General features: G+C 46.3%; 1 protein-coding gene across 1 annotated transcript in view; it reads left to right on the top strand.

The window, feature by feature from the left end:
* The first annotated feature begins 10,248 nt into the window (after positions 1–10,248).
* Positions 10,249–27,347, top strand: part of SLC14A1 (solute carrier family 14 member 1 (Kidd blood group)) — a 34,419-nt gene continuing 17,320 nt past the window's right edge. Inside the window, exons 1-4 of the mRNA XM_070936005.1 lie at positions 10,249–10,321; positions 15,871–16,060; positions 17,868–17,996; positions 19,958–20,150. Coding sequence (XP_070792106.1) covers positions 10,261–10,321; positions 15,871–16,060; positions 17,868–17,996; positions 19,958–20,150 — 573 coding nt within the window. The 5' untranslated portion in view covers positions 10,249–10,260. The remainder of the gene's footprint in view (positions 10,322–15,870; positions 16,061–17,867; positions 17,997–19,957; positions 20,151–27,347) is intronic.

Genomic DNA, 27,347 nt, shown 5'->3' with positions numbered 1-27,347 from the left:
CCGGTTCTGTGGGTGTGGCAGGGGAAGGTTACTGCAAAATCCCCATTCCCTCCCGATCAGTTGGGACTTGGGAGGCAGAGAATAGATGGGGGCGGGGCCAGTCAGAATTTTTACTACCGGTTCTCAGAACTACTCAAAATTTCCGCTACCAGTTCTCCAGAACTGGTCAGAACCTGCTGAAACCCACCTCTGAGTCACGCGATCCACCCTTTGTAACCTTCCCAGCTGGCTTCCAACAAGCAAACTTGATAGCGGAAGCCAGCTTTGTTTAATGACTAAATGGTTCACTTAATAACTGCAGGGGTTCACTAAACCACCGTGGCAAGGAAGGTCGTAAAATGGGTCACAACCAGTGGTAGGATTCAACCAATTCGCACCACTTCGGGAGAACCAGTTGTTAACTTTCTGAGCTGTTTGGCAAACTGGTTGTTGGAAGAAATCATTAGAGCAGAGAACCGGTTGTTAAATTACTTGAATCCTACCACTGGACACAACTCACTTAACAACTGCCTAGCTTAGCATGGAAATTTGGGGCTCGATTGGGATTGTAAATGGAGAACTACCTGTATCTAGTGCCAATCATTAATAATAAAGACAGGTGTTCCTTTTGTCACCTTCCTAAATCAGCTTTTTTAAAAGACATGTATAAGCCAAGAACTGTTTGTCTATATCTTGTGGCAGGGAGTTCCATATGAATATATTTATTTATTTACTTATTAAATGTCTACTACGCCGCCCATCTCACTCTGGAGGGTTCACAGTTCAGTCTGTGCTGTACCTATCAACATCCCAGCTATTAAATCAGTTACTTTGGCAAGGAGGGAAGGCCTGAGGGATTGCGACATGCTTAATCTCGTTACTAAATGAATCCATTTCCTGGATTGACATAGTATACTGGGTCGTAAATCATCAAATGGACTGAGTTTGCATAAGGGGTTAAGCCGCCCAAAACCCTGAGGTTAATGCTAACTAAACGTTACCAGTTTATCGTCTAGCGTAACATGATGCTGTTGGGTTTCTAACAGGGTTTATGAACTAGTTGTGCAAACAGAACAGTAGAGTTTTGCAAGGAGAAAACGTGACAGGCAAAGGAGAAATTCTATGGAAAGGGATGAGTATGCACCGGCTTCCCTTCCAGCAACTGGCGTGCAAAGGGAAGGGAGTGTGCAAGATATAGCTGTCTTCTCTTTAGAAGTGTATATAGGACAATTTGAGGTTAACAGATTAACAGAGTTGGAAGAGAATTTGTAGGTCGTCTAGTCCAAACCCCGGCCAAACAGGAGACCCTACACCAGTGAGGGTCATCTTGCCATCGTGTGCCAGGAACAGGGGGGGGCACGCACACATGTGCCCACACCCATAATTCTATGCATGACCCCCCCACGCTCCCCCTTTTCCTGGCATGTGATGGCATGGTAGGCACGTTTTTTGCTCTCCCCAGCCTCCAGAGCCTTTCTAGGAGTCTGGGGAGGGCGAAAACAGCGGCCAAAAACGGCCCGTTTGCCAACTTCCGGTGAGACCGGAAGGCCCATTTCTTGCTCTCCAGAGCCTTTCTAGGAGTCTGGGGAGAGGGGAAAAATGGCCTTTTCCACACCCCCGGAGGCCCTCCGGAGGCCAGAAACGGCCCGTTTGCCAACTTCCGGTGGGACCGGAGCTGAGCTTGCGTGCCGACCGATATGGCTATGCGTGCTACCTGTGGCACGTGTGCCATAGGTTCGCCAACACGGCCCTACACCATTTCTGACTCAACCTGGAAATAAGGTGAAATTTTCTGACAATGAGAACCATCAACCAATGGAACAGAAGTTGCCTTCAGAAGTTGTGGGAGCTTCATCACTAGAAGCTTTCAAGAAGAGACTGGACTGCCATCTCTCAGAAATGGTGTGGGGTTTCCTGCCTGGGCAGGGGGTTGGAATAGAAGACCTCCAAGGTCCCTTCCAATTCTATTCTATTCTATTCTATTCTATTCTATTCTATTCTATTCTATTCTATTCTATTTTGTATTGTTTTGCTTAACTACTCAGAGACGCTGCTGTAAATTGATTTAAGTATCAGCCTGGAAGAGAGGAAAGGTAAGGGAGCAGAGGTGTCTGCAGGGTGTGGCCTTGTACAGATAGTGACTGTAATATTATGATAAAAGCTCTACTTGTTTCTTATGCACGATGCATGTGGAATATGCTGCTAGGTCCGAAGAGATCCCCAGCAGATTTCAAGTTCTGTTCTTCAATATTTCTAGTTGGTTTTCTATCTGACTTACAACAGTGACTGTGGAAAGTTACAACGGCACTGGAAAAAGTAACTTATGACTGTTTTTCACACTTACGACCAACGAAACATCCAATTCAGTGGTGAAATCAAAAATTTTTTACTACCAGTTCTGTGGGCATGGCTTGGTGGGCATGGCAGGGGAAGGATACTGTAAAATCCCCATTCCTGGGGAAGGATATTGCAAAATCTCCATTCCCATCCCACTCCAGGGGGAAGGATACTGCAAAATCCCCATTCCCTCCCCACTCCAGGGGGAAGAATACTGCAAAATCCCCATTCCCTCCCCACTCCAGGGGGAAGAATACTGCAAAATCCCCATTCCCTCCCCACTCCAGGGGAAGGATACTGCAAAATCCCCATTCCCTCCCCACTCCAGGGGAAGGATACTGCAAAATCCCCATTCCCTCCCCACTCCAGGGAAAGGATACTGCAAAATCCCCATTCCCTCCCCACTCTGGGGCCAGCCGATATTTGCCGGTTCTCCGAACTACTCAAAGTTTCCGCTACCGGTTCTCCAGAACCTGTCAGATTTCCCCCCCCCCCCGATCCAATTGTCACATGATCAGACGCTTTGGTTCATATTTATGAACCATTGCAGCGCCCCGAGCTCATGGGATCCCCCCTTTGTGACCTTCTGACAAGCCAATGGGGTAACCAGATCACTTAACAAACATGAAGAAACGTTCAATTAAAACCAATTGAAATAAAATGTGGCCACCTGGTTTCAGAATTTGGGAAGAACGCTGGCGCCCTCTCTTTATATCAACCTCTCTCCAGGAAGAAAGGGAGGGTAATTTTAAACTGGGAGGGGTGGGGAGGCTGATTTCTAGGAAACTTTGGGGGAAACTGGAAGACACAGAGAGGGAAAGTCAACAGACCACCACCAGTTCATGCCTTGCATTAGAATGAGATTCCAAACTCTGGATTCCACAGAAGGTTTTGCACCTAAACACAATAAATCAGGCAGGACAGCAAAAATTGGGAGGTCTGGCTTAAAACTACAGCAATGTAAAAACAGAGAGAACAACAGCTAAAACTTGCTCTGTGTGCAATATTTTAAGGAGGGTCACGCCAGGGGCTGCATCTAACACTGGGAAATGAAGGGGGCCATTAGTATTATTCTTTATTTATTTATTAATATCCCATCTTTATTATTTCGATAACTCAAGGCAGCGGACATACCAGAGGTGAAATCCAGCAGGCTCTGACAGGTTCTGACGAACCGGTAGCAGAAATTTTGAGTAGTTCGGAGAACCGGTAGCGGAAATTTTGAGTAGTTCGGAGAACCGGTAGCAGAAATTTTGAGTAGTTTGGAGAACCGGTAGCAGAAATTTTGAGTAGTTTGGAGAACCGATAGTGGAAATTTTGAGTAGTTCGGAGAACCGGCAAATGCCACCTTTGGCTGACCCCAGGAGTGGGGAGGGAATGGAGATTTTGCAGTATCCTTCCCTTGCCATGCCCACCAAGCCACGCCCGCCAAGCCACACCACACCCGCCAAGCCATGCCACACCCACCAAGCCATGCCCACAGAACTGGTAGTAAAAAAATTTAGATTTCACCACTGGGACATACCTAATATTCCTTTCTCCTCCTATTTTCCCCATAATAACCTTGAAGGGTGAATTGGGCTGAGAAAGAGGGACTGACTCAAAGTTACCTTGCTGTCTTTTGTGCCTAAGGAGGAACTAGAACTCACTGTCTCCTGGTGACTGGCCCAAAGTCACTCGGCTGCCTTTCATGCCTTAGGAAGGACTAGAACTCACTGTCTCCTGGTGACTGGCCCAAAGTCAGTCAGCTGCCTTTCATGCCTTTGGAAGGACTAGAACTCACTGTCTCCTGGTGACTGGCCCAAAGTCACTCAGCTGCCTTTCATGCCTTAGGAAGGACTAGAACTCACTGTCTCCTGGTGACTGGCCCAAAGTCAGTCAGCTGCCTTTCATGCCTTTGGAAGGACTAGAACTCACTGTCTCCTGGTGACTGGCCCAAAGTCACTCGGCTGGCTTTCGTGCCAAAAGTGGAACTAGAAGTCACAGTATCCTGGTGACTGGCCCTAGCCGGCTTTTGTGCCTAATGTGGGACTAGAACCAGAAGTGGGCAGCACATGAATTAACAATTGGTTCGCCCAGCACCATAAATGTGTGTGTGCGTGCCTTCCAAGCATGCACATGGCCTTCCGCGCATGTGCTTTGGTCGCATGTGCGGCTTGCAGGCATGCACACGGCTTAAAAAAGCAGCTAAATAGGACGGCATAGCGCCAGGTTGGGTGAGCAGAGATTGCAACTACCGGTTTGCCCGAACTGGTCCGAACCGCCAGCAGCCCACCACTGACTAGAACTCACTGTCTCCTGGTGATTGACCCAGAATCACCCGGCTGGTTTTCATGCCTAAAGTGAGACTAGAACTCACCATCTCCTGGTTTCTAGCCTAATGCCTTAACCTAGAAAACGAATGATTCTTTTATGGGCACCCTAGTAAATGACAGCAATCAGTTGTCTAAGGCAGGGTTTCTCAACCTTTGCAACTTGTGTGGACTTCAACTCCTACAATTCTTCAGCTGGTCTAAGGAACTGTATCGTTGATCAAAAACTCAAGAGAACTAATAAGTGCTCAGCCACCTGGCTGTTGGAAATTAGAGTGTTAATGGTGCTACTAAAAGCACCATTAACTAAACAGTACTGAAAGTGTTGTTAATACTTTCTTTTCTGAGATAATATGAATACAGAGAGAGTTCCATTTCATAGATGTCTCTTCACCTCCCATACACACCCCACACCCCAAAAAATTATAAATTATCTCTCTTATCCTGTTGTAGAATGAAGGGACCAAACAACATTCCTGGGTCAGCCAGAGACAGTTTTATTGCGCAAGGTTCAGAGCCAGATTGGTACCTGAAGTTTTGAACAAGGAAAGAGCTTTGATATCTCTGTTTTTATACATTTCTAAGACAAAGGATTCAGTGAGATCATGCATTTTCCATATATGGGTAACATGAGATCATACATTCTCCATATATGGCTAACACGCACCTGTCATATGATAATTGACACACTTCCTAATTAATAAACCATTAGTAAACCATTATTTTTAGTTTATAAAATTATCTTAGCTACACAACTTTTCTTAAGTGCTTGTAGTTGTTAATGGGAAATTTACTGCTGTCCTTGGGTAAATTTATTGGATTAAGTAACTCTTTGTAACATATATGTCCTTGAGTCATTCACAGTGAGGTCACTCAGATGTTTTCCATATGGCTGTCCTTCCGTGACATCTAGGTCTCATCAGAAGATATATTACCACTTAATGAGGTTTAACTGTTTGTTAATGTAATTTCCAACAAGCACGTTTCTCTCTTCTAATAATGTGAATAGAGAGGTCTCTCAGAGTTCATGTATCTAAGCACATCTTCCCCTTATAATAATGTGAATAGAGAGGGTCTCCCAGAGCCCATCCATCCGACTCTGTATGATTCCTTCTTTTATCCACATTAATCCAGGGATGGGCTGCTGGGAGTTTGCAGGAGTTTGGGAGAACCTCTAGCTACGATTCTGTGCAGTTTGGAGAATCCCCAAACCCATTCCTGGCTGGCCCCTCCCACCCCACCCCTCCCAGGATTCCCCATGCAGCCCGTTTTGGATGCAGGTAAATGCAGGGCGCGCACAGAGGCTCGGGGAGGGTGAAAAACGGGCCTACCGGAAGTTTGGGAAGGCGAGAAACAGGCCTGTTTCCGGCCTCCACATGGCCTCCGGAGCCTGTTTTCGCCCTCCTGGAGGCTCAAGGAAAGCCTCCAGAGCCCAGGGAGGGCAAAAATGCCCCCTCCCATCCATGGTGCAGGAGGCCAACTAGGCCACGCCCATCATGGCCACGCCCACCCAGCAACCGGGCAGAGAACCCCTTGCTAAAATTTTGGAAGCCCACCCCTGCTCTTCTCCAAAATTGGCTTATAAACTAGCAAAGTTTTCTTCATAAATTAGCAAAAAAAACCTAGTCAGGTTTATTAGCTGTGTATATCATCTAACATTCCTGGTATTCCAAATATGTGTACGTCATTGTGAATGGCACACATCAAGGTCTTTATAAAAAAATGTATAATTATAAATTATACTCCAGGGTCTGCTATTCTATGTGTGCAATCTTTCTAAGGAAAAACAAGAGCATTTCCGTATCTCAAATAAAACATGGAATTTTTACATCTTCGAATCGATACATTGCCATTTTTCATTGCAATTGCCGTTTTTCTTAACCTTGCCATTCAGGTGGCCCCTTAAAAAAATACGCGTGGATTCAAAACAGTAACGTGCAAAAAAGAGCATTGTTTGAGACAAAACTGTTGACCAAAAAAATAATAATAATAATCTGCCGGTTTGACAAGATTTCAAACAAAATTCTAAACTGCCCTTATTGGAAGAAACAACATAAAAATGTTTGCACAAACTTTACAATAAACTCTATTCCAAAGACTCAAACTTGGCAGGTTCATAAAAAAACAAGAAATTAAATTAGCACATTTCAGTAATCTGAATTCCGTGGATGCTTTGAGGACAGGCAATTTTAGAAGGGCAGCAGAGAATTAAAATTCCATGGACAGGCTGGCATTTTCGGTCTGCTAGAGGCCTTTAAAGATTGAATGGATGAATAGAATAGAATAGAATAGAATAGAATAGAATAGAATAGAATAGAATAGAATAGAATAGAATAGAATAGTTGGAAGGGACCTTGGAGGTCTTCTAGTCCAACCCCTGCCCAGGCAGGAAACCCTAGACCACTTCAGACAAATGGTTATCCAACATCTTCTTAAAAATTTCCAGTGTTGGAGCATTCACAACTTCTACTGGTAGATGCTTGAGATGGGTGCGAGGTTGGTTTCAACGGTAGAAAGATATGGAGAACTACAGTAGTTGATCCTGGTGCAAACCAGGATTATTTCAGCTATATTTCAGCTCCTGTCAATCCCGTTAGGTAGATCGGCCATGAAATCTTAGAACTTTTAGAATACCTTTGTTGTCACTTCGAATGTACACTAATCGGCATACATTAAAATGAAATTTCATTCTCAAAGGGTCACCACCTCCAATACACACTTCATAAGCATGACAAAATAAATACATAAATAAAGAAGGACCAGGGGAGACACGATAGCAGTGTTCCAATATCTCAGGGGCTGCCACAAAGAAGAGGGAGTCAAGCAGTGGGGAAATCCAATTTTTTTTACTATCGGTTCTGTGGGCGTGGCTTGGTAGGCGTAGTGTGACTTGGTGGGTGTGGCTTGGTGGGCCTGGTAGGGGAAGGATATTGCAAAATCTCCATTCCCATCCCACTCTGGGGCCAGCCAGAGGTGGTATTTGCTGGTTCTCCGAAGAACTCAAAATTTCCGCTACCGGTTCGCCAGAACCTGTCAGAACCTGCTGGATTTCACCTCTGGAGTCAAGCTATTCTCCAAAGCAGCGGTCACCAACTGGTGATCCGTGGACCACTGGTGATCCGCGAGAAAAATTTGGTGGTCCGCAGAAAAATTATTTGCATTTTTTACATTGCACTAAATCAAGGGTCCTCAAACTATGGCCCCTGGGACGGATACGTGCAATGAATATTTGTGTTGCTGCAGAGAGTCTCCCCCTTCGGGGTCTTTTTGTGCGAGTCAGAGGGGGACAGAAATTCCGACTTGGGGTCTGCTTCAGCCTCCTGGTGTGGGGCTTTGGGTGAAGGTTGGAGGGAAATGGGCGTGGCCAACTTTTTTTTAAAAAAAATTTCAAAGCATTTTTTCTAATGCTTTGAAAAGCCTCTCTGCTGATCAGGAAACTCATCTGGGATCGTCAGAGAGGCTCTTTAAAAAAATACCTGTCTGCCATCAGGAAACTCAGCTGGGATCGGCAGAGACTTTTCAAAGGATTTTTTTTACCACCTCTTCGGCCAAGAGGTTGCAGAAAAAATTGTTTTGAAAAGCCTCTGACGATCCCAGCTGAGCGATCATCAGAGGCTTTTTTTTTTTTACTTTTAAAAGCATTTTTTCATCGGAAGAGGTTGTAGAAAAAAATGCTTTTAAAAGTAAAAAAAAAAAGCCTCTGATGACCCTGCAGCTCAGCTGGGCATGGGGGGGGGAGCAGGGATTTGGTGGGCGTGGCCATGGTGGGCATGGCCTAGTCAGCCTCCTGCACCATGGTGGGGATGGGCATTTTTGCCCTCCCTGGGCTCCAGAGGCCCTCTAGAGGCCTCTTTCCTCGAGCCTCCAGGAGGGCAAAAACAGCCTCTTCTGGCTCCAGAGGCCCTCTGGAGGCCAGAAATGGGGCCCGTTTCCAGCCTTCCCAAACTTCCAGTAGGCCTATTTTTCACCCTCCCCGAGCCTCCATGCTTGCCCTGCATTTATCTGCATGCAAAATGGGCCGCATGGGGACTCCTGGGAGGAGCAGGGCAGGGTGGGCAGGGCCAGCCAGGAGTGGGATTTGGGAGTTCTCCGAACTGCACAGAATCTTACCTGGAGGTTCTGCAAACCCCCAGCAGCCCAACTCTTGGGCTCGGGTGGGGAGATGAAAATCATGGAGACAAGATGATAAAGTGAAAAATAAGGCAATTGCCTGGGTAGACACATAGAACCATACTTTAGCAGTTGTGTTATTCAATAAATGCACGACAACCACTTCCCGACTTTGAGAATTTCACCCACATCTCACCTTTTCCTCACTCGGCTTTCGTCCATCTCTAAAGTCTAATTTAAAGATAAGGAAAGTGCTTTGGTCTGTCGTACCCAAAGTCAGGATGAGAAAACTCCTTGACGGTTGACTGACATCGCATCCAACAGTTGAGCTCTTTTCCCCAATCTGGTCATAAAATGAAATAACATCATTAGGAGTATTTGATCTAGAGTCTATAAAATCATAAACTCAGGGCTGAGAGTCTTTCCTTGACTTCCTTCTCTCTGCCCTTTAGAGTATGTGCAACGCTAGCAAAGATGGATAGAAGTCCCTTCAACCCTTCCTCTGTCCTAGTCCCAGTTCACCTCTCACCAGATGGATGCAAGTCTTATGACTCTGAATGTAAGCACCAGCAATGCTCAGCAGGTGCCCAAGACCCTTGTCAAAGTAGGCCACTACTGAAGAGGCTGGAAGCCCAGGTAGGCATCCATCCACACCTTGCCTTCAACGCTCAGGTTGATCGAGTACCCCAGGGTGGATCTAACACAGTGTTCCTCAACCTTGGTAATATGAAGATGCATGAACCTCAACTCCCAGAATTTGGGGAGTTGAAGCCCACACATTGTCATGACTGCATCTCACTTATCCAAGCTTCATGAGCTGATGACTGAGCTTCTTTGCTAGGTGACTGAGTGGGACGGTTGACACATATCTACAAATTACTGAGGTTAAGAAACAGTGATCTAATGTAGGAGGGAGTTCTCCAAACCTGGCTACTTTAAGACTTGTGGACCACAACATCCAGAATTCCCCAGCCTGTATGACTGGCTGAGGAATTCTGGGAATTGAAGTCCACAAGTCTTAAAGTGGCCAAGTTAGAAGACTCCAGTTGTAAAGACTTCTGAAGACCTTAGAGTGTTTTTTTTCTCAAAACATTCTCTCCAGGTGAGCAAACCACTTAACTTGCCATAGTTTAGGAGACTCCAGTTGTGAAGACTTTGGAAGATCTTAGGGTGGCTTTTCTCAAACTTGGAATTATATGCGGTGTGGACTTCAACCCCTAGAATTCCGTAGTGAATATGGGAATTTTGTCTTATAGAAGGCAGAAGCGCTGTCTTATACTATGCTTGAAAATATCTAACACTTGCAGGATCCTGGTTGTTTTGCTCTGAGTTGTTTCTCACACTCCCATGGAAAGACGGTGCTCATTGTTGGCCAAAAGGAAGTTCAAGAGGACACAGTCAGTCAGATGTTTTTTTTTGTTTGTTTTTGTTCGGGCAGGATCCAAAACTCACAATGGAGATCGACGCTGCTGGGGAAAAGTCTGACAAAACACAAAAGACAACAGGCAAATGTTGCCAGCAAATGTTGAGAGCTCTGAGCTGTGTCACCGGAGATATGAAGGTGTTTGGAGACTGGCTAAAAGGTAGGGCGCATTTCTGGTACCTCTATAAGACCTAATGGAAGCACAGTTGTAGGTGAACAGTTATTGAATGCCTTGATTATCATCCAGAGAAGGGGTGGGTTCTACTTACCTTTACTACCTCCCTCCCTCCCTCCCTCTCTCTCTCTCGCCACCTAACGGGGGCACGCGCGCATGTGCAGATCATCCATTATGACGTCCAGGCAGGTGGGGGAGCCTCCCGTCGCTTTTACTACCGGTTCGCAAGAACCGGATAGAACCAGGAGCAACCCACCACTGATCCAGAGCAAATGTTTCTCCATCTCAGCAAGTGGACTTCACTTCAACTCCCAGAATTACTGAGACAGCATGCTGGCAAGTTTAAGGGGTGTGGACTTCAATTCCCAGAATTCCCCAGCCAGCCCAAATCTGGGAGTTGACACCCACACATCTTAAAGATGCTAAGGTAGAGAAACACTATACAAGATTTCCTGAAAAATAGGGTCCCTCCTTCCTTCCTTCCTTCCTTCCTTCCTTCCTTCCTTCCTTCCTTCCTTCCTTCCTTCCTTCCTTTTTCTTTCTTCCTTTTTCCTTTTTTCTTTCTTTTCTTTTTGTTTCATTTCTTTCTTTTCTTTCTTTCCTTTTTTCTTTTCTTTCTTTCCTTTCTTCCATTTCTTTCTTTCCTTTCTTCCTTCCTTCCTTCCTTCTTTCCTTTCTGTTTCCTTTCTTTCCTCCTTCCTTCCTTCTTTCCTTCTTTTTTCCATCCTTTCCATCCTTTTCCTTCTTTCCTTCCTTCCTTCCTTTTTTCTTTTTGTTCCTTCCTTCTTTTTCTTTTCTCCCTTCCTTCCTTTTTCCTTCCTTTCTTTCCTTTCCCTCTTTCCTTTTTTCCTCCTTCCTTTCTTCTTTCCTTCCTCAGTCCCTCTCTCCCTCTCCCACCCTCCCTCTCTCTCCCTCCCTCCCTCCCTCCCTCTCTCTCTCTCCAACCCAAAGCTGTCATTGCTCATCCTTCCATAAGCTTTAGCCTGACCCTTATTTTACACTGTAAACACATCACAAGTTATTTATTCTCGGTCTTCTCTCAGTCATCTCTTTCCCCATCCCACATCATGCATTCCCCTTGCCTGCCTGCCACTCTGATGTTAAATTATACACTGCGAGGGGTGTGTCACAATCCCAACACAAGCTGGCCTAGAGATGTTCAGGCCATCTGCCAACTTCCATGCGTGCAACATAAATTAGCTGTTTTGTATCTTCCGCATGAACTGAGCCACTCAATCAACTTCCCAATTGCGTGATGTTTTTGCAGAGAAGAATAATATGTGTGTCGTATTTTACAACCTTATTGGCAGTAGGAGCCACACCAGATGTTGCCAGAGATATACACATTTGGCAATTGTCCCAGTTCATAAACTTTCGAACAACAGAAACAAAACCCTGTTGTGAATTGTGGAAGATAGGGCAAGTTGCTTTTCTTCTATATTTTGACATTGCATCCTCATTGGTGGCATTGACACAATCTGGTCGTACATTAACCCATTTTAACAGAACAACAGAGTTGGAAGGGACCTTGGAGGTCTTCTAGTCTAACTCCCTGCTCAAGCAGGAGACCCTATCATTCCAGAAAAATAGCTGTCCAATCTCTTCTTAAAAACCTCCTGCGATGGAGCATCCCACAAGCAGCTCCACCGATTAATTGTTCTAACTGTTGAGAAGTTTCTCCTTAGTTCTAGGTTGCTTCTCTCCTTGATTAGTTTCCATCTGTTGCAGTGGTGGCTTTCAAAAAATTTTACTACCGGTTCTGTGGGTGTAGCTTGGTGGGCGTGGCTTGGTGGGCGTGGCAGGGGAAGGATACTGTAAAATCTCCATTCCCACCCCAATCCAGGGGAAGGTTGCTGCAAAATCCCCATTTCCTCCTGATCAGCTGGGACTTGGCAGGCAGAGAATAGATGTGGGTGTGGCCAATCAGAATAATTACTACCGGTTCTCCGAACGACTCAAAATTTCCGCTACCGGTTCTCCAGAACTGGTCAGAACCTGCTGAAACCCACCTCTGATCTGTTGCTTTTTGTCCTGCTTTCATGTACTTTTTTTTTTTTTAAATTAGATTTATATGCCACCCTTCTCCGGAGACTCAGGGCGGCTTACAATGCATTAAGCAATAGCCTTCATACTTTTGTATATTTATACAAAGTCAGTTTATTGCCCCCACAATCTGGGTCCTCATTTCACCTACCTTTGAAAGGATGGAAGGCTGAGTCAACCTTGAGCCTGGTGAGATTTGAACTTGCAGTAATTGCAAGCAGCAGATGTTAATCACAGTGCTTTAGTCCACTGTACTACAGGCTCTGTAGTACTTTGGGCAATAGGTTGACCGCCTCTTCTTTGTGGAAGCCCCTCTCACCTATTGGAAGACTGCCATCATGGGCTCCCCTAGTCCTTCTTTTCATTAAACTAGATAAATGTTCTAAAGAAGCACAGTATTTTTGTATCATAAACTAACCAAATATTCCCGGTTTCCAGAGCCCCCACATGTCAAATAAACTGGCCAATGTATTAAAAGCTCTTTTAAACTCTTTGGGAAGTACGACATTCGAAATGAAATCGTCACATTTCTACAAGCCACAGTTGTACTTTAACCAGGTTAACCGAAGACCTGATAAGATGCCTTTTGAAGGGAAAGCTTGGTTAGTTTGAATGGTGACTTTTGCGTGTCTTCGCATTTTTTGCACATTCTGATGAAGTAATCATTCAAGACAAATGTGTGAATCTGGATAACGGATTAATTCAGCTTTTGTGCATAGGCAGCCATTTAGTAATAGTAAAACAACAACAACAACTGGCAAGGACCTTCAAGCGAGCCAGGGATGACTTCAGTGGGTGTCAGAGTCAAAATGGCAGCTATGACTACAAAATTGTAGTTCCCCCTTTTTATAGGATTTGCAACAATATCCCTTAATCAAACCTTTTACATTGAATTGTTCATCCCTGGATTACTTTATTTATTAGACTTTTATCCCGCCTTTAATTATTTAATAAATAACCTTAAGGCAGTGAACATATCTGATACTCTCTCCTCCTCCTATATCTCCCACAACAACAACTCTGTGAGGTGAGTTGGGCTTAAAAACGGTGACTGGTCCAGTCACCCAACTGGTTTTCATGCCTAAAGCGGGACTAGAACTCCCAGTCTCTTGGTGATTGGCCCTAAGTCACCAAGTAGGCTTTCATGCTTAAAGCAGACTAGAACTCACAGTCTCCTGGTGATTGGCCCTAAGTCACCAAGTAGACTTTCATGCTTAAGGCGGGACTAGAACTCACAGTCTCCTGGTGATTGGCCCTACGTCACCAAGCAAGCTTTCATGCTTAAAGTGGACTAGAACTCACAGTCTCCTGGTGATTGGCCCTAAGTCACCAAGCAGGCTTTCATGCTTAAGGCGGGACTAGAATTCACAGTCTCCTGGTGATTGGCCCTAAGTCACCAAGCAAGCTTTCGTGCCTAAGGCAGGACTAGAACTCACAGTCTCCTGGTGATTGGCCCTAACCCTAAGTTACCAAGCAGGCTTTCATGCTTAAAATGGGACTAAAATTTACAGCTTCCTGGTAATTGGCCAAAAGTCACCTAGCCAGCTTTCATGCCTAAAGCAGGACTAGAACTCACAGTCACCTGCTAATTGGCCCAAAAATCACCCAACCAGCTTTCATGCCTAAGGTAGGACTAGAGCTCAGTGCCCTGATCAGTGGCCTCAAGTTACCCAGCTGGCTTTTGTGCCTAAGGTAGAACTACAACTTCCTGTCTCCTCCAGGCTAGCACCTCAACCACTACCACAAACTGGCTGTGTGTTATTGCTGCTATTTCCCCCCCCCCCAAAGGAAGCATTTTATTACCATATAGTATTCTTGCTTTTTATGGTGATGATCACTTTTATAAACCATCCAAGTAGAGGATTTTGAACTCTACTGGGCTATGAGTAAGCCGTTGAAATTGCACTTTGTGTGAATTGCTCAATGTTTTGCCTAGCACAAAGACAAAGCAAAAACAAAAACAAAAACAAACTCACAACTTGTTGTGCTGTCTCATCGTTTCCAGGTCAAAGGTAATTCAGAATAGAAAAGAGACCATGATAAAAAAGACCATGAATCACAGCTTCCATGCCCTATCCAGGTAGACCAGATGTCTTCAAACTTGGCAGCTTTAAGACTTGCGGACTTCAACTTGCGGAGTTGAAGTCCGCAAGTCTTAAGGCTGCCAAGTTTGAAGACCTCTGAGGTAGACCTTTGACCAACAATCTCAAGGTTTCCCAACCCATGGCAACTTGGAAGGGCATTAACTCCCAAAATTTCCCCAGCCAGCATTCTTCCAGTTTTCCAAGCCATCCACTCGGCAGAAAAACAGGCTCAATCCAGAGAAATGACACATTAGACCAGGATTTCAACTTTAGCAAACTTCAAGACGCCTGGGACTTCAACTCCCCAAATTCCCCAGCCAGCCTTGGTTGCCAAAATTGGGAAAACCCTGAACTGTCTGTTTCATCGATTCAGAAGTCCGATTCTTTTGTCCGGCAGCATCCGCATTGTGGCTGTTTTCGCCAGAAGGACAATACTAGTGTTGCAAGATCACAACGTTGCGATATTCATTTAGTTGGTTGACTGCTTCCCCCTGTCCTGCCACGTAAGCACCATTGGAGATGTGCATTGGCTTTGGACCTTCCCTCACCCAGTCTGGACCAGCGCAGGGTGCTGAAATCACACATGGGAAAAATATGAAGGACCAGCATACTGTAGGTTGTCATCTATTTTGTCCAGTTCTGTCATAAAGAAAAGAAATTGCAGTCCCGTGGATGCTAATAACTTGGGTCAAGATATCCTGGGCTGTGAAATCTGTAATGGAGAGAGTCACCTGTTTTAGCCCCACCCTATCTGCAACTCCTTCCTTCCTCCCTCCCTTCCTCCTTCCCTTCTTTCCTCCCTCTCCTTCACTCCCTCTCCTTCTTTTCCTTCCTTCCTTCCTTCCATCTCTCCCCTTCCTTCCCTTCCTCCCTTCCCCCTTTCCTCCCTTCCCTCGCTTTCTCCTTTCTTTCCTTCCCTCCTTCCCTTTCTCTCCTTCCACCTCTTCTCCTTCCTCCCTCCCTCTTCCCTTCCTTCCAGTGGTGGGTTGCCCCCAGTTCAGACCGGTTCGCAAGAACCGGTAGTAAAACTGGTGGGAGGCCCTGCCCACTGCCCTGGATGTCATCATCAGTGATCTGTGCATGCGCACGCAAGATCCTATTGCAAACCGGTAGTAAAGGTAAGTAGAACCCACCCCTGTTTCCTTCCCTTGCCTTCCTTCTTCACTCCCTCTCCTTCCTTCCTTTCTTCCTTCCTTCTTTCATTCCTTTCTTTCTCTCTTCCTTCCTTCCCTCTCTCCCCTTCCTTCACTCTCTCTCCTTCCTCCCTCCCTCCCTCCCTCCATCCCTCCATCCATCCATCCTTCTATCCCTCAAGGTCATCTCTATATTCTTTTCCACAGGATCATCTTATATACTGATATTACCGGTAATGTGCCATCATACATTGTCAATTGCTTTGTCTTTCAGATAAGCCTGTGGCCCTTCAATTTGTTGACTGGCTTCTGCGGGGAGTTTCTCAAGTGATGTTTGTCAACAATCCACTCAGTGGCATCATCTTGCTTATCGGATTCCTGGTGCAAAGCTGTTGGCTGACACTCATGTGTTGCACTGGAGTGATTGTCTCAACTTTAACTGCAGTTATTCTAAGCCAAGAGAGGTAGGCTGTCCTCTAATTTCCACCTTCTCCTCCTCCTCCTTCTCCTCCTCCTCCTCCTCCTCAAGTTCCAGTGCTCAGATGAAATTAGCCACTGGATTGCTCCTAAGTAGCAACGTTCATGCAATCAAATCAAATCAAATATTTTTATTATGATCTTTGACCAACCTTTCCAATATAAGATTACCGTATTTTTCGGAGTATAAGACGCACCAGAGTATTTATTTATTTATTTATTAGTTCGATTTATATGCCGCCTTTTCCAGAGACTCAGGGCGGCTTACAATGCATTAAGCAATAGACTTCATACTTTTGTATATACCTGCTTAGTAGGGCTTTCGGGGGCCCCCTAAGCCGTGTTCTTTTTTATACAAAGTCAATTTATTGCCCCCACAATCCGGGTCCTCATTTTACCTACCTCGGAAGGATGGAAGGCTGAGTCAACCTTGAGCCTGGTGAGAATTGAACTCACAGTAATTGCAGGCACTGGCAGCTAAGTGCTACTTTAACAGCACTTAGTCCACTGTGCCACCAAGGCTCCTTAAAGTATAAGTATAAGACACAGCTTAGTTTTTGGGGAGGAAAATGGGGGTGGGGGTGGAAATCTGCCTACCAGGGATTCATCTGGCTAGCGTCCTTAGTCTGGTCAGCTTCAGCACATCAGTTTGCTGGATTTTTATTCCCTGCTTGGGGATAAATAACAATTTCTAAGGCACAGCTGAGAGCAAGCAGCACTGAGAAAAGCAGGCAAAGCACGGGGAGATCGGTTCACTCGGCTAGCGCCTAGTTAGGGCTGAAAAAAAAGCTTCTAAAAAACCGCTGAGAGTCGGGGCAAAGCATGGAGATCGCTTCACTTGCTAGCGCCTCATTAAAGCACAGCGAGGGAGCAGGCAAAGCTGGGAAGATCGCTCTCTGGTGCCTCGTTAGCGCCTCATTAAGGCTGTAAAAAAGCATAGAAAAAGCTACATTTGGGATATAAGACGCACCCAAATTTTCAGCCTCTTTTAGGGGGCGGGGAGAGAAGGTGCATCTTATACTCCGAAAAGTACGGGACATTAAAAAGGGAGTCAGCTCAAGCTCAAATACAGTTCTCAAACTAGGAAAAAATATTGCAATGTATCCAGTGGTGGGTTCCTCCCGGTTCAGTCCGGTTCGGCCGAACCGGTAGAGGTGACGATATGACATCACCGAACCAGTTCTCCCCCCCCTGCCCTCCCACCCCCCCCACCCACCCACGTTATTCTTACCTTTTATTTGGCCCCACCCCCAATCTATTGCTGCCTCCTGAGTCCCAGCTGATGACTAGAGGGAAAAAAACTGTTTAAACTCTTGCCGCGGGGCTTCAAAGGGCCGCTCTACAGCTGATCAGTGTTAAAAGTAAACAAATGAGTTGGGTTGTAAGTGCGAGGACCTTCCAGAAATGACTCTGACCAGCTAGCCACGCCCACCTAGTCACATGACCTCCAAGCCACACCCACAAAATAAGCCACGCCCACAGAACCGGTAGTAAAAAAATTTAGAACCCACCCCTGAATGTATCCACTTCTTTATTAAGCCATTAAACCAGTAAGAAGACCATTTTTAATTTTAGACAGGGAGATTTACTGAAATTAGCAAACATTTTTGGGAGCCCAGAGGCCAAAAATGAATGCCGAAATGGCTATTCGTTTGTAAAAATTGCTTGACTTTGAAGAGATGCGCATTCCAAATGGTAACCCTCCATGAGTTTGTATGATGTTCAAGAATGTCCACCTGGGTGTGTCTGCATCCTACATTTGCAAAATAATGTCTCTCCGTGCTTGCTACCTAGATCCGCAATTGCTGCTGGACTTCATGGCTACAACGGGGTCCTTGTAGGGATGCTGATGGCTGTCTTCTCAGACAAGGGTGAATATTACTGGTGGCTCCTACTTCCTGTTATTCTCATGTCCATGACCTGGTGAGTCTATATATGTATATATATATATATCATCATCTTCATTTAATGACCCTATAATCCTTTGCGGGTTGAAGTCTGGGCAAATGAATGGAGCTGAGTGTTTTACTGGCCGGATGCCTTTCCTGTTGCCAATGCAGAGTTCTAATCAGCAGATATGTATGTAGGGTGCCGCAGGGGTCAGTCCTCTCGCCCCTTCTGCTCAACATTTATGTGAAGCCACTGGGTGAGATCATCCGTGGTTTCGGGGTGAGGTTCCATCAGTAGGCTGACGATACTCAGCTGTACATCTCCACCCCGGACCACCCCAATGATGCCCTTAACGTGATATCCCAATGCCTGGAGGCCGTGCGGATCTGGATGGAGAGGAACAAGCTCAGACTCAACCCTTCCAAGACCGAGTGGCTGTGGTTCCCGGCATCCCGGTATAGTCAGCTGACTATTGGGGGCGAGATTCTGGCCCCCTCAGAGAGGGTGCGCAACTTGGGTGTTCTCCTGGATGCACGGCTGTCCTTGGAAGATCATATGACAGCTGTGGCCAGGGGAGCTTTTTATCAGGTTCGCCTGATGCACCAGTTGCGTCCCTTTCTGGACCGGGATGCCCTGCGCACAGTCACTCATGTCCTCGTCACGTCACGTCTAGACTACTGCAACGCTCTCTACATGGGGCTCCCCTTGAAGAGCACTCAGAGGCTCCAACTGGTCCAGAATGCGGCCGCGTCGGTGGTTATGGGGGCGACTTGGCGCACCCATGTAACACCCCTCCTGCGCGAACTGCACTGGCTCCCGCTGGTCTTCCGGGTGCGATTCAAGGTTTTGGTCACCACCTTTAAAGCGCTCCATGGCTTAGGACCGGGGTATTTACGAGACCGCCTTCTGCCACCAACAGCCTCCCACTGGCCAATACGCTCCCACAGAGAGGGGCTCCTCAGGGTACCGTCGGCCAAACAGTGCTGACTGGCGACACCCAGGGGGAGGGCCTTCTCTGTGAGGGCACCAGCCCTCTGGAATGAGCTGCCCCTTGAAGTCCATCTTAGCCCCGACCTGCGTACCTTTCGCCGCGCCTTGAAGACCCTTCTGTTCCAGCATGCCGGGCTGGCCTAATACGAATTTTATAATGGGTGTATGTGTGTTTTAATTTGTGGGCCAAATTTTTTATATATTCGATTTTAGTTGGTTGTAAATTTTGTATATCTATGCGTTATAATATGGCTGTACACCGCCCTGAGTCCTCCGGGAGAAGGGCGGGAATAGAAATCTAAAAGTAAATAAATAAATAAATAAATAAATAAATAAATAAATAAATAAATAAATAAATAAATAAATAAATGAATGAATGAATGAATGAATGAATGAATGAATGAATGAATGAATGAATGAATAAATAAATAAATAAATAAATAAATAAATAAATAAATAAATAAATAAATAAATAAATTCTCAGCATGCCCAGAGAGAGAAATATCTGCCTCTATACCTAGGATCAAACTCACAGCCTTCTGATTGTGAGGCAAGAGCTCCACTTCTAAGCCACCACACTACTCAGTCTCTCTCTCTATATATATATGATCTGGTAATATTTGTATCCTTTGTCCTGATTTTTTTTTAAAAAAATCCATGATACTGGTAAAGACTAGGTAGTACAGTGGTTTAAAGCACCCTGTTATTAACATCAGCTGCCTGCAATTACTGCAGGTTCGAATCTCGCCAAGGCTCAAGGTTGACTCAGCCTTCCATCCTTTCTAAGGTAGGTAAATTGAGGACCCAGTTTGTGGGGGCAATAAGTTGACTTTGTATAAATATACAAAAGTATGAAGGCTATTGCTTAACGCACTGTAAGCCGCCCTGAGTCTCCGGAGAAGGACGGCATATAAATCAAATTAAAAAAAAAAAAAAAGACTATAGCAAAAACAACTGCATACTTTCTACAATGGTCTGCAATCTTTCTTATTCTTCTTTTTCAGCCCTATCTTCACCAGCGCTTTAGGTTCGCTCTTCAGCAAATGGGACCTTCCGGTTTTCACGCTGCCTTTCAATTTGGCTCTGAGCCTGTTTCTAGGGGCCACCGGCCATTATAATTCTTTCTTCCCTACAACGCTGATAGAACCAACTGCCTCTTTGCCCAACAACTCTTGGTCCGACGTTCAAGTGACTATGGTAAGATGATACCGGCCACGTACCCCTTGCGGTGGGGTCTTTGGTGTGTGTGGGGAGGGAGGGGAGGGGGTAATCTCTAAAGGAAGAAGCTTCACATAAGTGCAAATACCGGGTGTGAGTTGACCTGGATGGTTTGGTTGCTCCTATGTATCTCTGGTAGGGATGCGGTGGCTCAGTGGCTAAGATGCTGAGCTTGTTGATTGAAAGTTCGGCAGTTCAGCGGTTCGAATCCCTAGTGCCGCGTAACGGAGTGAGCTCCTGTTACTTTTCCCAGCTTCTGTTAACCTAGCACAGTGATGGCTAACCTTTTTGCCATTGTGTGCCAAAAGCGGGGGGAGTGCAGGGGGGGTCGCACTCACGTGTGCCCACACCCATAATTCAGTGCACCCCTCTCCCCCCGCGCATGCACGCGTGACACCCCTGCACTCCCCCCCGCTTTTGGCACGTGATGGCACGGTGGGCCCAGTAGGCCCATTTTTTCGCCTTCCCCAGGATCCAGAGGCTTACTTGGAGCCTGGGGAGGGTGAAAACAGCCTTCCCCATCCCCCCGGAGGCCCTCCGGAGGCCGGAAATGGCCCATTTGCCAACTTCCGGTGGGACTGGAAGGCCCATTCTTCACTCTCCCCAACCTCCAGAGCCTTTCTAGGAGCCTGGGGAGGGTGAAAACGCCCTTCCCAACCCCGCTTGAGGCTCTCTGGAGGCCAGAAATAGCCTTCCGGCGGGCCCGGAAAGCCCGAAAATATGCGTGCCGGAGCTGAGCTAGGGCAATGCTCATGTGCCCACTGATATGGCTCTGCGTGCCACCTGTGGCACCCGTGCCATAGGTTCGCCATCACGGACCTAGCAGTTCGAAAGCATGCAAATATGCAAGTAATAAAAATAGGGACCACTTTTGGTGGGAAGGTAACAGCGTTCCGTGCGCCTTTGGGGTTTAGTCATGCCAGCCACATGACTACGGAGACGTCTTCGGACAGCGCTGGCTCTTCGGCTTTGAAACGGAGATGAGCACCACCCCCTAGATTTGGGAACGACTAGCACGTATGTGCGTGGGGGGGACCTTATGCATCTCTTACTGGCAATCTGTGAAAAGCTGGCATTGTATACAATACCTAGGACAGGATTGTCAAACTCAATTACATTGAGGGCCACATCAGGGTTGTGTTTGACCTCAGGGGCCGGGGTGGGTGTGGCCAGCTCAACGTCACTCGTGTTGGGGGAGCCTGTGGCGGCTCGAGTGCTCTGCCAGCAAAAACAGGCTCCTCAGCTCCGTTTCTGGCTGCAACAGCCTCCTGCAACCAGTGGTGGTATTCAGCTGGTTCTATCCGGTTCGGGTGAACTGGTAGCGGCGGCTGCGGGAGGCTCCGCCCACCCACCTGGATGTTATCCTGTCCCGTTTTTGACGCTCTGCGCATGCACGGAAGGATCTGAGCATGTGCAGAGGTGGCACGTGGGAGCGAAGATAAGCGAATACCACCGCTGCCTGCAACCCTCTGCCAGGGTGGCTCTACGGGCCAGATCTAAGCACCCTGTGGGACGGATTCGGCCCACGGACTTTGAGTTTGACGTCCCTGGCCTAGGAAATCTATAGAATGTGTGACATTTTTAGGCACAAAGTATGAAATGTCTGTTATTTTAATATGCTATAAAGCAATGTTTCTCAACCTTGGTAGCTTGAAGATGGGTGGACTTCAACTCCCAGAATCCCCCAGCCAGCTGGCTGGGGGATTCTGGGAGTTGAAGTCCACCCATCTTCAAGCTACCAAGGTTGAGAAACACTGCTATATACTTTCCCTAAGCATTGGGCATAACATCTAGGCATTATGCAGAAGGAGAAGAACTATTTAGGCAAAGTATAAAAAGACAGATTTAAAGTTGTTAGGGTTAGGGTTAGGGTCCAAAGAGGTCTGATATTTTGAATGTTATATCCAGGGGTGGGCTTCAAAAATTTTAGCAATCCAAATTTTTCTCCCTCCATTCACAGCAGAACTGCTGCTCCCTTTATGACCCTGTCAAGCTTCGTTGTTATCTCCAAATAAATGAATTTCCAAATGCCCGATCTTTGAGGAAATTTTTTCTCTTTATTGAGCATAACGAACTGACCCTGACTCAATGCGCAGTTAGCATTGAACTTTGCCCCCCCAAAAAAACCTCTCTTTCCGGTTCCCAATTCTCTGCGTCTCATTGGCCATCTCCCAAGCCACTCTTCTCATCCCATCTCCGTCAGTTCACAGGAATGTCCCCCTCCCATCCCATCTCCGTGGAGACAGTTCTTCAGGGGAATTAAGTAGGTGAAAGTTTAAGCCTTTCCTCTCATTCCTTATGGCAGCTTGGAAGCTGACAGACCCCTGGCCCCCTCCCTCCCAGGGTCTACCTTAAAGGGACAGGCTGCAGTGGCCGGAAGAAGTGAGCGGCGATCAGGCAACCGGGAGGGTGTGTGGGGGGCCAACCAGGGGTGATTTTTACCGGTTCGGCGAACTGATTCAAATCATCCCTACTGGTTCACCCGAACTGGTCTGATCCGGTTGAATTTCACCCTTGGTCTTCACCCAGGCTCTTGCAGTCAAGTGGTGGAGACTTCTGTTGGGGGTCACTCCAGGAGAATGACTGGGGCACTGAGTTTTAGTCTTTTATGTTTTTATAGTTTTCATATTTTTTTATTGTTGCAAGACACCCAGAGCTGTTTTAAGATGGGCGGTCATGCAACTCTTTTAAAATACCATAAAATTCTTTTACAATCAAATAAAAATAAATACATATAATCAATGTCTAAACGAGGAAGGGTAGACACTTCTTGGTCTATACACGCCTACAGTATAACCCCAATATATATATATAAAAAAAAGAGATTGGATTGGTAGGCCACTACTGGTGGCCTTCAAGCTTTTATCCAGTCAGGTTGGGTTATTATTGTTGTTTTCTGCCAAGAGATCAAAGTTTCCACAATTCTTAGAAGTCAGAAAGTAGATTATAATATATATATATATATATAGTATGTTACAACGTGTTAATTATGCCCAATTAGGGTGATATAGTTGTAGGCAGTTTACACCACCTATAAAGTCAAGTGCTATAATAATATTTCCTAACCCAGCCCACAGAGGCAGTTTTCCAACATATTGCTCGATGGCTTTGATGTTGTCACGAATGACAAACAACTTTTTGGTGGATTGTTGTTGTTAGTTGCGAAGTTGTGTCCGACCCATCGCAACCCCATGGAAAACGTTCCTCCAGGCCTTTCTGTCCTCTACCATCTTCTGGAGTCCATTTAAGCTCACGCCGACTGCTTCAGTGACTCCATCCAGCCACCTCGTTCTCTGCCGTCCCCTTCTTCTTTTGCCCTCCATCGTTCCCAGCATTAGGCTCTTCTCCAGTGAGTCCTTCTTTCTCATTAGGTGGCCAAACGATTTGAGTTTCATCTTCAGGATCTGGCCTTCTAAAGAGCAGTCAGGGTTGATCTCCTCTAGGACCGACTGGTTTGATTGCCTTGCAGTCCAAGGGATTCGCTAGAGTCTTCCCCAGCACCATAGTTCAAAGGTCTTAATTCTTTGATTTGGTGGATTAAAGTGCAGGAAAAGCTGTTTTTGTGGCACGGTTATTTGGTGACCTCTCTGTTTACTTGGCTTCAAGTGGACTGGTGTGCTGCTGGATCTAAGATAACAATCATAGTTTGTAACCTACCATGCACAAAATTCATCTGACCCTGAAATGTCTTTCCAAAACATCAACTGTAAGAAACGGTCAGATCTTCTACTGAATTGATGCCTTCAGTAAGACTTTCTTCAAGACAATAACAATAATAAAGACAATTAAAAAGAGGGTGAGACTCTAGAAAGAGTGCAGAGAAGAGCAACGAAGATGGTTAGGGGACTGAAGGCTAAAACACATGAAGAACGGTTGCAGGAATTGGCTATGGCTAGTCTAGAGAAAAGAAGGACTAGGGGTGACATGATAGAAGAGGGGGTCAAACTGGTTTCCAAAGTACCAGAAGGCAAGACAAGAAGCAATGGATGGAAACTGAACAAAGAGAGAAGCAACCTAGAACTAAGGAGAAATTTCCTGACAGTGAAAACAATAAACTAGTAAAACCACTTGCCTCCAGAGGTTGTAAGTATTCCATCACTGGAGGTTTTTAAAAAGAGACTGGATAGCAGTGGTGGGATTCAGCTGGTTCAGGCCGGTTCGGGGCCAACTGGTAGCTAAATTGCTGGATGGCCCAATCCCTTCCTGCCCCGCTCCTTCCTGGAGTCCCCATGCGCCCCATTTTGGCTACCAGGTAAGTGCAGGGAGGCCTCCTAAGCCCAAAATGGGGCCCGGGGTGTGTGCACCCCTCACGGCTTGTTTTTGCTCCCAGGAGGCTTCAAGGAGGCATACTAGGCCCAAAATGGGGTGCGGGGGGATGCATCCCCCCCACAGCCCGTTTTTGCTCCCGGGGAGGTGCAGGAGGCCAAGTGCTGCCTGTCACACAACCCTGGCCATGCCCATCAAGCCACACCCACAGAACCGGTAGTAAAAAAAATTGAATCCCCACCACTGCTGGACAGCCATTTGTCTGGAATGGTATATGGTCTCCTACTTGATCCATCCTTCCAATCTCCTACGGGGATTGGACTCGAAGACCTCTTCCAATTTATTCTGTTATTCTTGACAGTGAGAACAATTAATCAATGGAATGGCTTGCCTCTATAGTTGTTGTTAAGTCCTCACTATTACGACCTCCGCCGAAACCTCCCATGTTGTTGCCCTGCTCTGATTGGGTTAGACGCGAGCAGGCAGCCAGCGGGAAAACGCTACACTCTTATTGGTTACCGCCGATCTGACAGCCTCTATTTAAGCAGCTGTCAGACGGCAACAAGTTGACACACACTTGCCGCGCGTTTGTTGTGGTTTTCCTCAGTTACTGCTGTTTCAATAAAGTGTTGAGTTCGTCAGCCGAGCCTCCTCGTTATTGCTGAGTTCTCCAAATAGAACATTGGCGACGAAGGTGGGATCGCTCTGAGGCTACGGCTATTGTTTTTAAAATAAGAATAGTGACAACCTCCCTGGGTCCCTCAGGCACGAGCGGCAAGGCTGCCCACACCGCGGCAAGTTCCGAAGATAAGTGACATGTCTACCTTCCTGCCGGCATTTGCCCCGTTCGTCCCGGCGTCGGAGACATGGGACGCTTACCTCGAGTGTTTTGAATGTTTCCTGCAGGCTAACGACCTGACTGACCTATCCAGCGCCCGGAAAAGGGGCTACTTTCTCAGTTCCTGTGGTAGTGAGATCTTTGGAACTGCCAGGGCTCTGGCAGCTCCTCAACAAGTGTTTGACGTGCCTTGGGACATTCTGTTAGAAAGATTGAGGAACCACTATGCCCCAACTCCCTCACGTATTGCGCGGCGGCACGCATTTTGGCAGCGATCTCAGAAAGAGGAGGAATCAATTAATGATTACATGGCTTCCTTGCGATCAGCCGCCCTCCATTGCGAATTCCGCAACATGGACGAGATGTTGCTAGACCAACTGGTCTGTGGCGTTAAGGACTTAACAGTTGTGGCTACTATCCCATTTGTCTGGGATGGTATAAAAACTCCTGCCTGTGGCAGTGGGTTCGATTAGAAGACCTCTACAGTTCCTTCCAGCCTTATGATTTTATGATTCTTTTAAAAAGAGGCAGCCAAGGAAAAAAACGTGTTTCCAAAGTCCAACTAGATAACAATATTTCCGGGATGGGTTTTGGTCTTTTGGAGCACATCTATCCATATCTGATCTAGAGGGATGGGCAGACAAATTTAGCAAGAGATAATTCTGCAGATAGCCTAACTTAGTGCCATATCGGGCTTTAAAGGTAATAATAACCATCACCTTGAACTGCACCCAGAAGGAAACTGTGAGTCAGTGCAGGTCACACAACAGAGATTTAACATGGGCAAATCTAGAGGCACGCAACTGCGTCCATTGCTGCCTTCTGGACTGGTTGTAACTTCTAGATGGTCTTCAAAGAACATCCCCATATAGAGGATATTGCTATAATCCAAATCAATCAATCAATCAATCAATCAATCAATCAGAATAGTACTGGAAGGGACCTTGGAGGTCTTCTATTCCAACTCTCTGCTCAAACAGGAGATCCTATACCATTTCAGACAAGTGGCTGTCCCGTCTCTTCTTTAAAACCTCCAGTGGTGAAGCACCTACAACTTCTGAAGGAAAGCTCTTCAACTGGTTGATTGTTCTCACTGTTGGGAAGTTTCTCCTGAATTCCAGGTTGCTTCTCTCCTTGATTAGTTTCCATCCATAGTTTCTTTACTTGCATTCTGCTGCTTTGGAAAATAAGTTGACCCCTTCCTCTTTGTGGCAACCTCTCAAATACTGGAATACTGCTATCATGTCCCCCCTAGTCCTTCTTTTCTCTAGACTAGCCAAACCCATATCCTGCATCTCCTTTTCTCTAGACTAGTCAAATCCCAGAGGTGGTATTTAGCAGGTTCAGACCAGTTCTGGAGAACTGGTAACAGAAATTTTGAGTAGTTCGGAGAACCGGTAAATGCCACCTCTGACTGGCCTCTCCCCCATCTATTCTCTGCCTCCCGAGTCCCAGCTGATCGGGAGGAAATGGGGATTTTTTATTTATTTATTTAATTTGATTTATATGCCGCCCTTCTCCGGAGACTCAGGGTGGCTTACAATGCGTTAAGCAATAGCCTTCATCCTTTTGTATATTTATACAAAGTCAGCTTATTGCCCCCACAAACTGGGTCCTCAATTTACCTACCTTAGAAAGGATGGAAGGCTGAGTCAACCTTGAGCCTGGTGAGATTCGATCTTACTTTAATTGCAGACAGCTGGTGTTAAATTACAGAGCTCTGTCTGTTGAGCTATCCAGGCTCCTGGATATTTTGCAGTAACCTTCCCCTGGAGTGGGGAGGAAATGGGGATTTTGCAGTAACCTTCCCCTGGAGTGGGGAGGGAATGGGGATTTTGCAGTAACCTTCCCCTGCCACGCTCACCAAGCCACGCCCACCAAGCCACACCCACAGAACCAGTAGTAAAACAAATTTGAATCCCATCACTGGTCAAATCCATATCCATTCTTCATATGTTTTCGTCTCTGGGCCTTTAATCATCTTAGTTGCTCTTCTTTGCACTTTTTCCAAAGCCTCAACATCCCTTTTTGTAATGTGGTAACCAAAACTGGATGCGGTATTCCAGGTGTGG

Source organism: Pituophis catenifer, unplaced genomic scaffold (assembly GCF_029215685.1).
Source record: "Pituophis catenifer annectens isolate HBS135680 unplaced genomic scaffold, rPitCat1.0.hap2 SCAF_2, whole genome shotgun sequence".
Classification (NCBI taxonomy): domain Eukaryota; kingdom Metazoa; phylum Chordata; class Lepidosauria; order Squamata; family Colubridae; genus Pituophis; species Pituophis catenifer.
The sequence above is the reverse complement of the archived record's forward strand: the minus strand, read 5'-3'. Positions and strand labels throughout refer to the sequence as shown.